This window comes from Neopelma chrysocephalum, unplaced genomic scaffold, assembly GCF_003984885.1.
Source record: "Neopelma chrysocephalum unplaced genomic scaffold, ASM398488v2 Primary Assembly neopelma1_119, whole genome shotgun sequence".
In the NCBI taxonomy this organism is placed as follows: domain Eukaryota; kingdom Metazoa; phylum Chordata; class Aves; order Passeriformes; family Pipridae; genus Neopelma; species Neopelma chrysocephalum.
In genome coordinates this window covers 146,638-161,545 of record NW_020897781.1, presented here as the reverse complement: position 1 = coordinate 161,545, position 14,908 = coordinate 146,638, and the positions used below count along the sequence as shown (strand labels likewise).

General features: G+C 52.4%; 1 protein-coding gene across 1 annotated transcript; it reads left to right on the top strand.

Annotated features, from left to right (window-relative positions):
• Positions 1–299: 299 nt before the first annotated feature.
• TTI1 (TELO2 interacting protein 1) lies at positions 300–14,786 on the top strand. The gene is made up of 7 exons (XM_027697136.1): positions 300–2,594; positions 3,053–3,247; positions 4,014–4,162; positions 4,991–5,131; positions 6,529–6,733; positions 7,415–7,502; positions 13,545–14,786. The coding sequence occupies exons 1-7, from the start codon at positions 314–316 to the stop codon at positions 13,777–13,779; spliced, it is 3,294 nt and encodes a 1,097-aa protein (XP_027552937.1). The 5' UTR covers positions 300–313; the 3' UTR covers positions 13,780–14,786.
• Positions 14,787–14,908: the final 122 nt, after the last annotated feature.

The following is a 14,908-nucleotide window of genomic DNA, read 5'->3' as shown; positions in this document are numbered from 1 at the left end:
GGGGGGGGGGGCGCGGCGCGGCCTCACCGACAACAACCCGCCGGGGCCGCCGCCACAAGATGGCCGCCCGCGCCCTGACCCCGCCGCGGGCCGCGGGGCGGCCGCCTACGGAGCGCCGGAGGGAGCCGGGGCATCGCCTGCGCCTGCGCACTGCCGGCAAGCGCGACTTTTCTCACGCCGCCCGCCCCGCGCCGGCGGGATCTTTGTGGCGCTGACAGCGCCGGTGCCGCCGCGTCACTTCCGGCACCCTCAGGGCCGCCCGGCGCGGCCCCAGCGCGGCCGCGGTCCCGGTGCCGGGCAGGGCCCACCCGGCATGGCCGTGTTCGACACCCCGCAGGCCGCCTTCGGGGCGCTGCGCCCCGCCTGCGTGCAGCTGACGCGGGCGCAGACGGTGGAGAACGTGCGGCAGCTGCAGGCGCACCTGGCCGCGGTGAGCGGCGCGGCCCTGCAGGAGCTGCAGGAGTACGTGCTGTTCCCGCTGCGCTTCGCCCTGCGGGTGCCGGGCCCCAAGCAGGAGCGGCTGGTGCAGAGCCTGGTGCAGTGCATCTCCTCCGTGCTCGCGGCGACGTGCGTGAGGAAGCGGGAGCTGCTGCAGGAGCTCTTCTCCGAGCTCTGCACCTGCCTGGCTCCCCCGCCCAGCTCGGGCAAGCCCGCCCCGCTGTCCGAGGAGCTGAAGCTGGCCGTGATCCAGGCGCTTCACACCCTGATGCATTCAGCTTATGGGGACGTTGTCTTGTCCCTGTACCAACCCTCCACCCTCCCGCTCTTGGGATTTGCAGTGTCTTTGCTTCTGGGCCTTGCAGAGCAAGAAAAAGCAAAGCAAATCAAGATCTCTGCTTTGGAGTGCTTACAGGTCCTAGTTCTGCAGTGTGACTGCCAGGAGCACCGACACCTGGATGAAGAGGAGGCGCAGCAATGTGGGGATTTGTTTGCTTCTTTTCTGCCTGGGATTTCCATTACGCTGTCTCGGGTTATTACTGGAGACATCAAACAAGGTCACAAAACCACCGTTTCTGCCATCAGACTCTTCTATCTGATTGTTGGCTGGGTAATGTCCGATGCACAGCTAGCCAGAATCCCAAAGAGTAAGGAAAAGCTGCCAGTGGAACAAAGCAGAGTATCAGAGCTAATGGTCCATAGAGGACCTGACTGGAGTAAAAGTACTGCTCAAAAACTCTCTCTCCTCCTGCATAAAGTGGTTGAATCTTCTTCAGTTCACCCTCACTGGAAGGTGAGACTGGAGCTGGTGGAACTGGTTCACCACTTACTGAGTAACTGCAGGCAGTCACTGGTGGACTCATTCAGTCACCTCTTAAAGGCCTTGGTTGGGCTGGTTAACGATGAAAGCAGCGAAGTCCAGAGCAGGTGTAATGAGGTCCTGCGAGGCATCGCAGAGCAGAGGATCGTGGCACAGAACAGGGCTCTTGCTGACGTCCTCTCCGAGAACCTCCATTCCCTGGCCACAGCCCTTCCTCGCCTGATGAACTCCCAGGACGACACGGGCAAGGTCTCCACGCTGAGCTTGTTGCTGGGCTACCTGAAGCTGCTGGGCCCCAAGATCAACATCGTCCTCAACTCCGCATCCCACCTGCAGCGCCTGTCCAAGGCACTGCTGCAGGTCCTGGAGCTGGACGTGACGGATGTGAAGATCGTGGAGGAGCGGCGCTGGGGGCCGCCGGGCTCCTGGCAGCAGGGTGTGCAGAGGGGCAGGCACCAGAAGAAATACTTCCGCTTCTTCACGGAGGAGAGAGTTTTCCAGCTCCTTCAGCAAGTGTGCCGTGTTCTTGGCTACTACGGGAACCTCTACTTGCTGGTGGATCACTTCATGGGGCTGTACAGCGAGTCTGGCCTGTACCGAAAGCAGGCAGCCATGGTCCTCAACGAGCTGGTCACGGGAGCTGCTGGGCTGGGAGTGGATGTCCTGCAGGAGAGGGAAGTCCCGCCGAGCGTGGATGATCTCAAAGGGTCCATAACGTCCATTCTGGATGAGTACACTGACCAGGTGAACTGGTATTTGATCACCAGCATTGACACAGAAGAAGCCAGCCCTGAGCACTCTGTGCAGCGCTCAGGACTCATTGCATGTCCGGGAAGTCGGTGCAGCACCATCCTTCTTCCATCCCCAGAGCCCCAGGTCACGACCCGCTCCATGAACAGCAACATCTGGCAGATCTGCATCCAGTTGGAGGGTGTTGGCTGCTTTGCTGCCGTCCTTGGGAAGGAATTCCGGCTGCTGCTGCTGTCAGCTCTGTACCCTGTGCTGGAAAAGGCTGGAGACAGGACTCTGCTCATCAGCGAGACGGCACTGGGGACGCTGGCAGACATATGCGAGGCCTGCAGTTATGACTTGGTGCAGTGTTTGATTAATGAGAATTCTGACTATCTGGTGAACGGGATTTCCCTGAATTTGCGCCAGCTGGCACATCAGTCACATGCTTCCCAGGTCCTGGACACAATGCTGAGACATTCGGATGCCAGCCTGCTGCCGCTGGTAGAAGACGTTATCCAAGATGTCCTGTCTGCACTAGATCAGTCTTACAACAACCAGGCTTCCACCTTCCTCAGGGTCCTCCACTCAGTCATGACAGCTCTAGGTACCAAAATGATGTTTACTTTGTGTAACTCAGCCTTGCTGTCACTGAGGGTGCTTATCTTGGACCTTTCCACTTGCTGTGGGAGGTTTCAGGAAGCCAAAGTGCTGTGGTGTGATGGCAACTGTGCTTTGCTTGGTGGCCAGTGCTCAAGCAAAGATCACCAGTAGCTTCCTCCTTTCTGTCTGACCTGCAGCCTTGCAGGAATGTGGCCTGTTGTGGCTGAGAAAGGAAGGATTCACTGCTCCCATAAGTGTCTTGTAGGAGTACCTGGAGTGTATTGCTTTTTGGTTTTAACGTTCCCATACCATCAGGGAGGTGACGGGGATGTGACAACAGGTGCCTGGATCTGTAGTGCTGTCCCATGAGACACGAGAGCCAAGCTCTTCTTTCAAGTCACCTTGCTGACTTGCAGGAGGGGATCATGGCTGTTCAGTGACGTGTTGGTTCCTCTTTTGCAGTGCAGTGGTTTGGAATGTGCAGCGCTGAGGAACACCAGCAAAGGCAGACTGACAAGGGGCAGAGCAGGACTCAGTCCCAGGGGCAGCACGAGGTGACAATGACAAGGCAAGAAGTGGAACGATTCTTCCTTGACTACGTGAGCCAGAAGCAGATCGCAGAGGGTGATGTTCCTGACACAGGGGAGGAGGAGGCAGGTCAGTACTGTGCGTGGCTGGAGAGGAGCATGTTCAGCTTGCAGAGAGACCATGACCTCCGAGGTATCCCTTTGTCACGTCCAGGACCTGGGACCCAGCTGACAGTCTCAGGTCTAGTTTGAGATGACCTTGGTTCATGTAAGGTGCTGCTGGGTGTTCTTGCTTTGTTCTTTACGAGGATGGGAGCAAAATGTTTGCAGATCAAGGCTTCTCCAGCTCTAAGACATGAGCACACTGTTTTTCTTTACCTCGTAACAGGTCATTTGGGTTCAGGGCCAGAAGTTTCCACTTTCCAGGATCCTACTGCATTTTCCTCCTCATGTTCCTTTGGGAACCCCTGTGCCATTTTCTCCTGGCTAATGATGCCACCACTCCCTTCTCACTTGGCCTGGGCAGGCACTGCAGACATTCACATGGGGAACTTTTTAGTCTTTACTGGGCTGTGCTGCAATCCTGACCTTTAAATACTTCATCTTTAAATACCCAGGCTTTTCATTTTTAATAAAAATCAATGGGAAATAAGTCCATGGTGAGAAGAAACTGCAAATGTCAGACCAACTGCATTGTCCTGTAAACCTTCCCTAGCCCCACCCTCTTATCTGACACTACCTCACAGAACTCAAGCTTAGGCTTGACTGTGTCTAATTACACTAAAAAATGCCAAAGGCCTCACTCAGGAATTTTTGGAGTAGTTGTGGGCAGGTACTGTGATCTCCCAGAGCTCCCAAGTCATTTTCATAGCTTCAGGAATGGTTTTGTCTTCCAGATGAGGTTCCCCCCCTTGCTAAGGCAGAGCCCAACAACTGTGACACGGACAGAGAAGCTCCACTGCCGATCCACGCTCAGCTGGCCAGGGATGTGATGGAGAGGTGCATCCACTTGCTGTCTGACGGGAGCCTCCGAGTGCGGCTGAAGGTCGGTACTCGCCGGCCCTGAGGGGACAGATGGTGCCCACGAAGGGGCTGGTAGCTCGTCAGCGTGTGCACCGTGCACGTTGGGCTCCCTGCCATCACCAGGTTCGTGCTGCCATATGCTCGAGCAGGACAGATCCTCCAAGCCTGGCAAGAGAAAGGGAGACAGTTTTCTGGGAGCGGTTCGGGTTAGGAATGGCAGCCAAGCTGAACAGAATCTTGAGGGGGGCTTTGTGTTGGGCGCCTTCCCTTGATGCTCGTGACAGTTAAAGTCTCGTGCCTCAGCCTTTGGTGGAAGAAGCAGAAGCATCTTTCTTCCATCTGGGCCTCCCATCCCCCTTCCTCAGGCTGCAGTGCACAGGCTGATGAATGTTTTTGAAGTTGCTGGGGTGATGATAAGCAGGGCTAAAAGCCTGGCTTTTTTGTAATTATGAAAATCCTTTGAAGGTGGCCTCCTTTAAAGTGCAAAGCGAGACAGAAAATGCAGCAGTGAGGCATAACTCAGATTCTCAGCCCAGCAGCCCCAGCTCTGCCAGGTGATCCTGCTGCCCCCACGGGATCTGAATGTGCAGTTCAGCCTGTGGGATCAGGCTAGGAATCCTGCCCTGCTCCCAGCCCAACTCTGTACTCAGCACAAGTCATATCACTGCAGTACTTGTCCCTTTCCAAACAGGCCTGTGCTCTGAGCACTGTTCACTTGTCCCAGTTCCTGCTGCAGTAAAACCTCACTCTTTGCTATTCAAACCCTGCCGGCTTCCCAGTGGGATGCTGGGATCCACCTGAATGCCTGGCACTGCAGCACTCAGAGTCTGTTCCCTCCCCTCCTGCCCAGGTCCTTGACGTGCTGGAGCTCTGTGTAACTGTGCTGCATCCTCATGGAAACCATCTGCTTCCCATGGCTCACCGTGTCTGGCCAGCTCTCGTCACCCGGCTGATTAGTGACGACCCTCTGGCAGTGCTCAGAGCCTTCAAGGTACGGCAGCGACTGCCAGCAGCCTTCAGGCTGGGGCTTGGAAGGGAAGTGGCTTGAGCAGTGCTGCAGCTCTGGAGAGGAGCCCCAAGGTTGTGCAGTGATGTTTAAATGGGGTTTGGAGCAGGGGATCACCGCCCTGCAGTGGGTGGGCTTGTACCACTCCCACTGCAGCTGGTCCACGGGTGAACCCTTGGCACTGTTCCTGGGGGAAGCTGCAATGCTGGTGGTTGTTGCAGGGACAAACAGAACTGTTCTACAGCCTGAGCAGCTGTCAGAGGCACTGTACAGTGCCTTGCTGGAGCCACAGCCCCAGCACCCTCTTTGGAGGTCTCAGGCTGAAGATAAGGGAATATTTCACGATTGAGGAATTGGCAGGGCAGGGGAGAGGTTAAACAAAGACTTGACATTATTAAAGAGCTCCTGACCTTGTCAGCTGGCTACAGTCTCCTCCCGAGTCACAGGATGGCCAGTATAGCACGTTTCCAGAGGTTGCGAGCCCCAGGGTTTCACAGGGATTCATCTGCTGGGCAGAATGAGATTCATTTTAGAATCCTTCAGTGTGAATAAAGAGAGTTTTGATTGCCCAGATTCAAGAAGCCACGCACTAGAATTTCAGAGTAGCCATATCTGTCATGTGCCTGCCCTCAAAGAAGGGAGAGATTTGCTATACAGAAACTAATTAACTCTTGAAAAGTTCAAGTGATCATTACAATTAGCACCCAGCTTGGGTTTTGTGTTATGAATTCCCCTCAGAGTCTCTTCCTGCCTAAATTCCAAGACAAGAAGTGTCTTATCAGGGTAAGGCAAACACAATGTAACCAGCATCTCAGTCCTGCACAGAGACCATGATCTCAGTAAAGTTTCAAGAGAAATCAGCATTCTGGCCTCATGGATCCCCTTTTGTTTTTACATGTATTTAGGGCCATTCTCTACCCAGTTTGGGTTTGATCCTGGGCACACACCAGTAGTGCTGGGTGCCCTGTACTGTGGCCAGTTGGCCTTTCTGCTCCCTTGGGTGCTTGGAAAGATGGGCTGTCTGCACCACGAAGGGGATTTAATGATATGATGATATTTAATGGCATTTTTCATCAGAGGCTCCTGCAGTAATTTTGTATAAGACTGCACAGCTGCTCTTACCTTTACTGTGCTAATGAGAGAAGGGCAGCCCAGGAGGTCAGACAGGTGAACACTGCAGAGCAGGGTGCAGCTCACTCAGCCTCTCAAACATCCACCTTCTGCTCATTATGGGGAAACTGGAGCAGATGGGGTCACATTGCTCTCACCTGCAAAAAAAGTTCTCCAGGGGGAATGAATGCCTGAACCCCCTGAGCTGGATCACTGAGCTCCTCCCAGGCCCGTGTGTGCACCTGCACCCCTGTAACTGATGTCTCTCTTAGGTGTTGTGTACCTTGGCTCAAACATGTGGGGACTTCCTGAGGCAGAGGTTCTCCAAAGATGTCCTGCCCAAGCTGACCAGTTCCCTCCTTAGCCAGGCCCCAGCAAGTGCCAGAGCCGGGCCCGTGTACAGCCACACGCTCGCCTTCAAGCTGCAGCTGGCTGTGCTGCAGGGTCTGGGCTCCCTCTGCGAGAGGCTGGACATGGGTGAGTACCAGGGCAAGCACAGGTTGTATGGTTCTCTGCCAGCCTTGCCTCTTCTTTCATCTCAGCTTGCTGCGTTCTCCTCCTGCTGCCCCGTGGGATTGATGTCCTGATCTTCTCCAGCCTGAATCTGTCTTCCTGGGAGCTCTGTAAAGAGGTGCTGGGTGCGCTTTACTCCCCAGGAGACAAATGGGAGAGAAGGTTCCCAGCACATGGAAAATCTGACTGCTTGTCCCACCTGTGCATGGGAAGTGGGTATGCAGTGGAGTGTCTGGGTTGCTGTTGGGCCATGCTTTGTTCTTACCTGACAAACTGGAGCCCGGATAAGAGTTCTGACTAGCTCAGCTGGTTCCATTTTGGGGCATCTCTCTGGGTGACCCTTTAAATCCAGCACATCACACTCTTCTACTGAATGAAACTCTCAGAAATTCATCAGAGTTAAATTTCTGGAGCTGACTTTGATGAGGGAGAAGGTTTGCTGGCAAGTTGCTCTTTTCCTCTCAGTGCCCTTGATTGCTTTCCTGGCTTTGCAGCAAGATGCTTAAGAGGCAAGGTCAGAAGAGTTCCAGGTCAGACAGCTCAAAGGCTCAGAAGCCTCTTGCTGCCAATTTGGAGCTGATTCCATTAGGCAGCAGCCGCTGAGGAGGTCACCTCCTACCCTTCTTTCCTGTTCCATTTCTGCAGGTGAGAGTGACCTGAATAAAGTGGCAGATGCCTGCCTGATTTACCTCAGCGCCAAGCAACCCGTGAAACTGCAGGAAGCTGCCCAGAGGTAATGTCTCTCAAATACAGGTGTGTTGGGTGTACAGATAATGGTGAACAGAGGGAGCATGGTGATCCCATTCCTTTTGCACCTTTCTTGTTCCTCCCTGTGCCATGCTTGAGTCCTGGACAACGGGGTCTCTCGTGGAAGTTTTCAGTGGTGAAATATCATTTACTCCCCAGAATGAGCTAGAGAGGTCAGCTGTCAGCTTGGTCAGACGTTACAGTTGACTTTCAGGTGACCTTGCAGTGCATTTGGGGACAGAGGGGAAGATTTGCTACTTGCTTTCTTCCTAACCTCCTCCTATGCCTGAATATTTGGGGCTCTTGGCCCACTGGTGGCATCAAACTGCAGAGGAAAGACAGCTATGGAAGAGGATGTGCCAGGCATTCCCTTGTATTTTATCACTTAATACCTTCTGCAGGCTGGGGGATTTACTTCTGTTATCCTTCCATTTTCCCTTGGCTCCTGTCATCACACCAACCCAGGCTCTGCCAGGTAGACCGGAGTTTGTTTGGGAAGCTGTCAGTCTTGGCACCACTGTTGCTCTGAGAAGGCCGGGAGAGTCTGAAAGAGCACAAACAGTTTAGGTGAACACACACCAGCTCTATAAAGTGTTGACAGACGTATTTTGCTGCTTGGTGTACAAAATCCTGCTCAGCATGTTCCTGCTGTCAGGATAAGAAATCACTATTGTCATATGTTGTCACCTGGAACCAAGGCCGGAGATTTCAGGAGACAAAACGAGTCCAGTTACAGAACACAGGACATAAATCACAAAGTCGGGCCCCTCTGCTGAAGGACGGGGGTGAAAGCCAGCCCCCCTCTTGCTGTGTGGCCAGCCCTGCCCTCCCCTGAGGGGAGGGGAAGCCAGCAGGTTCCGCAGGCTCTGCGGCTTTCAGATTTCCAGGGCAGGCTGCTGGAAAGGGAAGCAAAGGGAAGGGCATCCCATCCCATCCGTTCCCTTTCACAAAGCACGGGCTCCCGGGGGCGCAGGGGCTTTGTGTGGCCGGGCAGCAGTTCCGAGCCAGCACTCTCCGGGGCCGGAGCATCCCTTTGTTTGTATCCCCGCGGGGGTGGGAGGAGGTTTATTTTTACCTCGGAGGCTTTCACGGCAGCCCAGCAGGCTCCGGCGGCGTTTGTTCTGCAGAGGGGCTCTGCGCTGTGGGCGTGCAGACCCTTATGGCAATAAAGCCTCGTCTGTGCCGGCAGTGCTGGATGGAAAGCAGAGCGCCAGGATTCTTCTAGATATTTGGAACCTGAGGCTTTTAAATCATTAACCAAGCAGCTTGAGAAGCTGTGCAATTTCCTCCCCCCCCTCAGCAGGGGTGGAGGGAATACAAAATGAGCCCTTTTAGAAGCTGCACGCTGAAGCGAGCTCACTTGTTGGAGGAAAAGGGCAGCAAAGTTCAGGGCAAGTAGCATTTTTCTCCTGTGTGTTATTTTTATTCTATTTTAAAGGGGAAAATGCCATATGTTTTGCTCCTCCCCCCACGCCTTTGATACACCGTACATCATATGTCACTGAACCAAGCTGCTCACAGAAGTCCTTGCTTTCTCCTCTTTAACTCCATTGACTAGACATGTGTATGCACTGAGGCATGCATTATGTCTGGCCTGACAGTAACCATGCACATGGCAGCACTTGGGGGTTTCTTTTGGGGTTTATTTTTTTGCTTTAGCCTTGTGTGATCCCTGGTCTTGGAGCCTGGATGGGTCAGAGTTAATGGTATCACACTCACTTTTAACTGTAGTACTCTGATACAAGGTCTCGGCTTGGAAAAGTCAAAATTAGTTTGCACCATAACAATCAGCTCCAGCACCTGGATAAAAATCACTTCTCAGCCACACTTCAATTTCCATTCTCCAGCTGCTGAACCACCCCATTGCTGCAAGTTCTGTCCCTTCTCCTTCCTCTGCATGTGCCTGAAAGTAATCCTGCAAACTGACACAGGCTGTCACACATAAGGCCCTTTCCATCTAGGCAAGGGCAACGTTATCAGCCTGATACATGAGAAATTCTGCATTTTAAATGCTTCTAAAAACAGATAGACCAGAACTAATCTTAGCCCCAGCCTGAGTGCCAGTGTACATCACATAACTCAGCTTTATCACTGCAGAAATCATAGGAGGTAAAAGGATGTTTGGAATCATCTTGCCATAGTGATTTACACTAACTGGCCTTTGCTCAGCTCTTTGGATTCTTATTCAGCTGGTGGGTTGTGACCTGTCAAGAACAAGGTCAGGACTCAAAAAGTCAGTTGTAGCTCCAAACACCCTGCACTGTCTCTGTGAGGATTTTGTAGCCCATGCAATGGGCTGAGCAGGAATTTTTGGCCAAGGTGCTGGAGCCACAGTAAAAAAGGTGGGAGGAAGGAAAAAAAGAGTTTGGCTGTCATCCATGGATTTTATCATGCCCCAAGGAGGCTGCTTAATCCCATTTATGGGACCCTGTAGCTTTATTAGATGAAGCAGTGGGAGTAAGTGATTTTTTGTAACTGCAGCTTCATGAAATGCTCAACAGGCAAGAATAGATGCTGGGAAAAAAAGAACTCCAGCATGTCTGAGGAAGAAAAAATGGGACAATAACAATAGGTTTTACTAGAAGATGACTGCTGGGACTATTCCAGGAGAGTATTATCCAAAGCTTTTTAAAAAAAAACAAACAACAAACAAAAATCCCCAAAGAGACCAAACCTAGTGAAGAACAGTTTGGGAATTCCAGGGGATACTAGATAAGTCTTTGCCTTCATTGAAGATGAACCAGTGCAAAGGGTGGGTGAAGTGCCCAGAAACACTTGAGCAGCAAAAGGGGGTTTGTGGGACCTCAGCACTGGGAACAAGGTCAGGGGAGCTGGTGAAAGTTCCAGTATGTAAATTTAAGCTTCTTGTCAATTCATGAGGTTGCATCATCCCTGACAAGCTTTTCACTCCAGGAAATAAAACCTTGAAGGAAAAGAGATTAGGAAATTTCCATTGGCCTCTGTCAAGACTGACAGGTAGTCTTCCATTCTTTCTGTTTCAAAATTTACACTTAATTCCTACTGAATGTTTACAGCCTGTGAAGTTTATGTTTGGCCTTTCAGTCAACAATCTGGATAGGAATGGGGTTTTTCCCCCCCCCCCAGATGCAGAAATAATTTTCCCAGTTCTTACTGAAGCCTGTGGTGAGCTGTATCCAGTTAAACATTGAGCAGGGATGAAAAGCCAGGAAGCCTTGTCCTTCATCCAGCCTGGTCACTGTGCTGTGGCTTTGCTTAGAGCTTGGGAAAAGACAAGGCAATGGAATAGCCCAGCTTCTCTGTGCTAGTAGAATAAGTTCAGTACACCTGAGACAAATATGATCTATTTTGAGACCTTTTGAGATACCAAGGTTGATTATGCAGCTTACCTCTTTTGGTTTGGTTGTGTGGTTTGCAGGATACTGATTGTCAGCTGTCATTCCTAGGCTGGGCTGAAGCACACCAGAACAGCCACCTGCACAAAGCAAAATTCAATAAAGTGATATTTAAGAAAAAGAAGAAAAAAGGCAACAATAGAAAACAAACTTGGATTAACCCCAGGATTCTTTGCTATGGAAACAGGTTGCTTGGAAACTACCCCAGAGTTAGTTTGAAAATGTAAAAGTCAAGTTGTTCTTTAAGCTGCAGAGCACTCCGGGCTATCAGAGATAATCACAGCCTCGAGCCATTAAGGGCACCAGAGGCAGCAGTGCTCCAAGGACCGGATAATCTCTGAGGGTCGCTCTCCCCCCCGGAGCAGCTGATTGTGGAGAGGTTGGAGAGCAGAGTGCCTGTGCTGTGAGTGTAAGAGCTACAGCTGTGCCTGTGCTGGGGAGCAGCAGCCCGCTGAACAGCGTTCCACATTCCTGTGTTTACTTCCTAGCTGTTCACCACCTTTGCCCAGTCCTTTCCCAGCTGTAAGGAGTGAGGATTTTCTTTCTACAGCTGCCCACCAGCAGCAGCCCATCATAAACTGGGGGGAACTTCTGGGACCTGGTGTTTGCTGGCAGACAGAGCCGTGTGCTCACGCTGGCACAGCCAAGCGAGCACCAGGGACAGGGCTTGGAGAGCTGGAGCCGGGATATCGGTGGTGTGAGCTCTGGACCCTGCCCCTGCCAGCCAGCCTGTGCCTCCCTTGGTTTGGCACAGAGTCAGGCCAGTCTTCCCCTTCCAGTCAGCAGAGCTGCAGGAAAAAAGCTGGTGGAGCAAGGAGTCCTGTGAGCTCACCTGCACTGGCCATCCCATCCCACAGAAGACAGTCATGTTGTCGAGGCAGCTGTTGCCAAGCCCAGCTATCACCGTGGAGCACATTCCTGCTGGCTCCTCTGGAGCAGACAGATAGGCACTGCCTGCACCTTTGGGAGGGGATGCTGCCAACAGCTTCAGTGGTGACATCTCCCCTCCTGCTCTTCAGAGACCTGCACTGAGGGACAGGCAAGGTGTAAATGGCAGAGAGGCAAAAGCAACAGCTTTGGCTACTGGTAGAGTAACAAGTCACACATCCACAGGGTTATTGTGAAGAGGAGAGGGAGCTTTCTCGTGCCTTCATCTCATTTCTGTGCTCTTTCAAGTTACCCATGGCACTGCACTCCCTTTCAGAGGAGAGCTTCTCAAAGGGATTTCTCCCTGCTTTACACAGGAAGCAAGCTCACTTTAGGGATAAAAGTCCTTCAGGGAGAAGTTTGGACAGCAATCAGGTCTGGATTTTGTGTGGCTTTTGTAGCAGGTGATCTTTGCTTTTAGAGAGGGGAGTTCTCCTTGAGGGAGCAGAGACAGACCTACATGGTTTCTCTTCCCATTACCTCACTGAGCGCTGCTGTTCTCTTCACGGCCCCATGATTTCAGTGGAAACTGGAGAACTGAGTCTTGTGGCTGGGCTTTACTGGAATCTTGGAAAGCTGTCCTGTAGGTTTGTGGAGTGCTGAGTACCACTGGTGCTCACAGAGCACTCAGCACCAGGCAGGTAGAGGCCTTGCAGGCCTGTCAGGGCAGCCTGCAAATTCCAGTCTAATTTTGTCCATGAGAACTTAATACCCGTTAAGCCTAGTACACCTTCTGAGCATTAAACCCTGACACAGACGTAGCTAAGCCCAAAGGTTACCGCAGGGAGAACTGGCAGGAGTGGGTGGGTAAGTGTAGGTCACAGAAATCAGCAATTTGCTCTTTAGCTCCTCGAGTTTCCTGCTCTCCAGCAGCAGCTGCGTACCATCAGCTCAGCTGGAGCCCAGTGTGAAGGGCACGCTGGAAAGGCAAATCCCATCTTAAGGGGGTATTGAAATGCAAAATGAAAGCCATCAACACAGCAGTAAAGCCGTGGAGGAAGTTGTGATTCTTCTTTTCCTTCATTCTGTTGTTAACGAAGGTTTTGTTTTGTTTTAAAATCCTGCTTTGTGAAAGGTGCTGTGCAGAAGGAAGAAAATTTGGAGGCAGCTGATAAGGACTTGGGATGGAGGGAGACTTCACTTGAGCAAAAAGTCCTCAAATACAGCATTGAGCTTCCCTTGGGGTCCAGCCCAGGCAGCCCTCCCCACATACCCTTGGGTTTCTTACCTCTGAAAGGGGACAGAAGCTCAGATGGGTTAACTCCCTCACTCCCCAAATATCAGAGGGGGTGGTGAACAAAACAGACAGCTTCTTTTAAGATCTCTGCAGCAGCTGTTGCCCAAAAGATCCCAGACATGAGCAGCACATGCTGGGGAGGTGACTGCAGGGCTCTGCACGTGGGACAGGCTGGTTTAGAGAGGCTTGTGCCAGCAGCAGCCCATGATGCCAGGGTCAGTTCTGCACCAGCTGCTTCTTTGATGTCCATAACTGACTGTGGAGCATAGTAAATATTTTCTCCCATGTGCCTGTAGCTGTGAGACACAGAGCTGCCTTCTCTTGGGCACAGGGGCCACTGCACTGGCCTCTGTAATGAGCTGCTGAGTCTGTTCAGCTGCCAGAGGTCACCGATATCGAAGTTTTCCTCAGCTCTTCATAACTCTGTTGAGTGCCAACCAAAAGGCCTTCTCCTTACTCTTCTTTCCTTTCTTCCTTCTGTTTTCCACAGTGTTTTCCTGCACCTGATGCAGGTGGACCCTGACAGCACATGGCTGCTCCTGAACGAGGTGTGCTGCCCCGGGCCCTGCGAGCCCCCCCACCCCAGCCTGCGGCCGGTGACGCTCGGAGGGATGGGGCGGCCACGGAACGAGCTCACCAACAACGTGCTGCTCCTGCTGCAGAGGCTGCAGCAGCAGGAGAGCACAGGGCCAGGGACCAGCACACGGGAGGCATCTCCCCCCTGACAGACCCACACGGCAGCTGGGAGGGGAAAGAGGAACCACCAGGACACAGCTCACCTGGGAAAATGCCGTCATTGAGGCCCCAAGTCTTTCAGGAGCAGAGGAAGGGCTGCCCAGTCCGGGGCGCTGGCTGAGACACCTCATGGCAGAAGGTTTGGTTTGGTGTTTGAGGATGAGGTGGGTACATGACCCTGACTCCTCCTGGCTTGTACCTCTCCAGCACCATGTGCAGAGAAAACAGCACATCTATTTCAAATTCTTCAGTATGAAGAGTGAGTCATCTTCCAGAAATTACTTCCCAACCCTTGATCCTTGGGGAGTGCCCCTTCAGCACCCCCCACACCCCTCTGACCTCCTCACAGCTGTGATGATCCCTCCCATTCTCAGCTGGACAGCAACTGCCAGGTCAAAGCAAAAGCTTTTTCTTGCCTTAACCCTTTCCAAGAAGACAATGTGGTTTGGGGTGCACTAAAAACCTCTTCTTTTTAAAACCAGTTAATCTCAGACAAAGTTAAAGTGCATTTCCAATAAATTTCTCACTGATGTTACTGGCAAGAACAGCGTGTCCTCTCAGAAGCATCGGGGCTGCTCCTCACAGCTGCAGTTTGCTGAGACTGGCTGGAGACCGCTGAACGTGCTCTGCTCTGTCTCACCATCTGTGAGGTTCTGTAGAGAATCAGCCAGCCCTGATTTACACCTGGGAGTGATTTACGACTTCTCCTGTGCCCAGGTCACCTGGTTCTCTCAGGCCATTTCTAGCCCACCCACCCCCCAAGGAGAATTAGGTGAAATATCTACCCGTTCACAGGCACTGCTTTGCTTGGCTGCTCACAAACCTCACCAACTCCGGGGTCCCTCAGCTTCACCCGAGTGGCTCCTGGCAGCAGGCAGCCTCCTAACACATGAAGTTCTATGCAAGGGAAGCAAAAGGATAGATCTTGACTGTAAATTTGGGAGCAAGCTCAGAAACAAACAAAAAGCCCAAAGCAATAAATGGATTGTTACATGGAGCAGGCTTTGTGCATCAGTATTGGGGATCCTGGGTGAGCATCCAAAACATGTCTCTGCTGGGGGGCCCACCTGCCTCAGCTGAGGTTACCTCCCCTCGTCTCGCTGGTTTTATTCAGGCTTT

Excerpts from the sequence above, each read along its gene's own strand:
- TTI1 (XM_027697136.1), top strand. The coding sequence starts at position 314 with ATGGCCGTGTTCGACACCCCGCAGGCCGCCTTCGGGGCGCTGCGCCCC. Across the intron at positions 3,248-4,013 it reads CACAGGGGAGGAGGAGGCAG|ATGAGGTTCCCCCCCTTGCT; the intron begins GTCAGTACTGTG and ends TTTGTCTTCCAG. Across the intron at positions 7,503-13,544 it reads CTGCAGGAAGCTGCCCAGAG|TGTTTTCCTGCACCTGATGC; the intron begins GTAATGTCTCTC and ends TGTTTTCCACAG.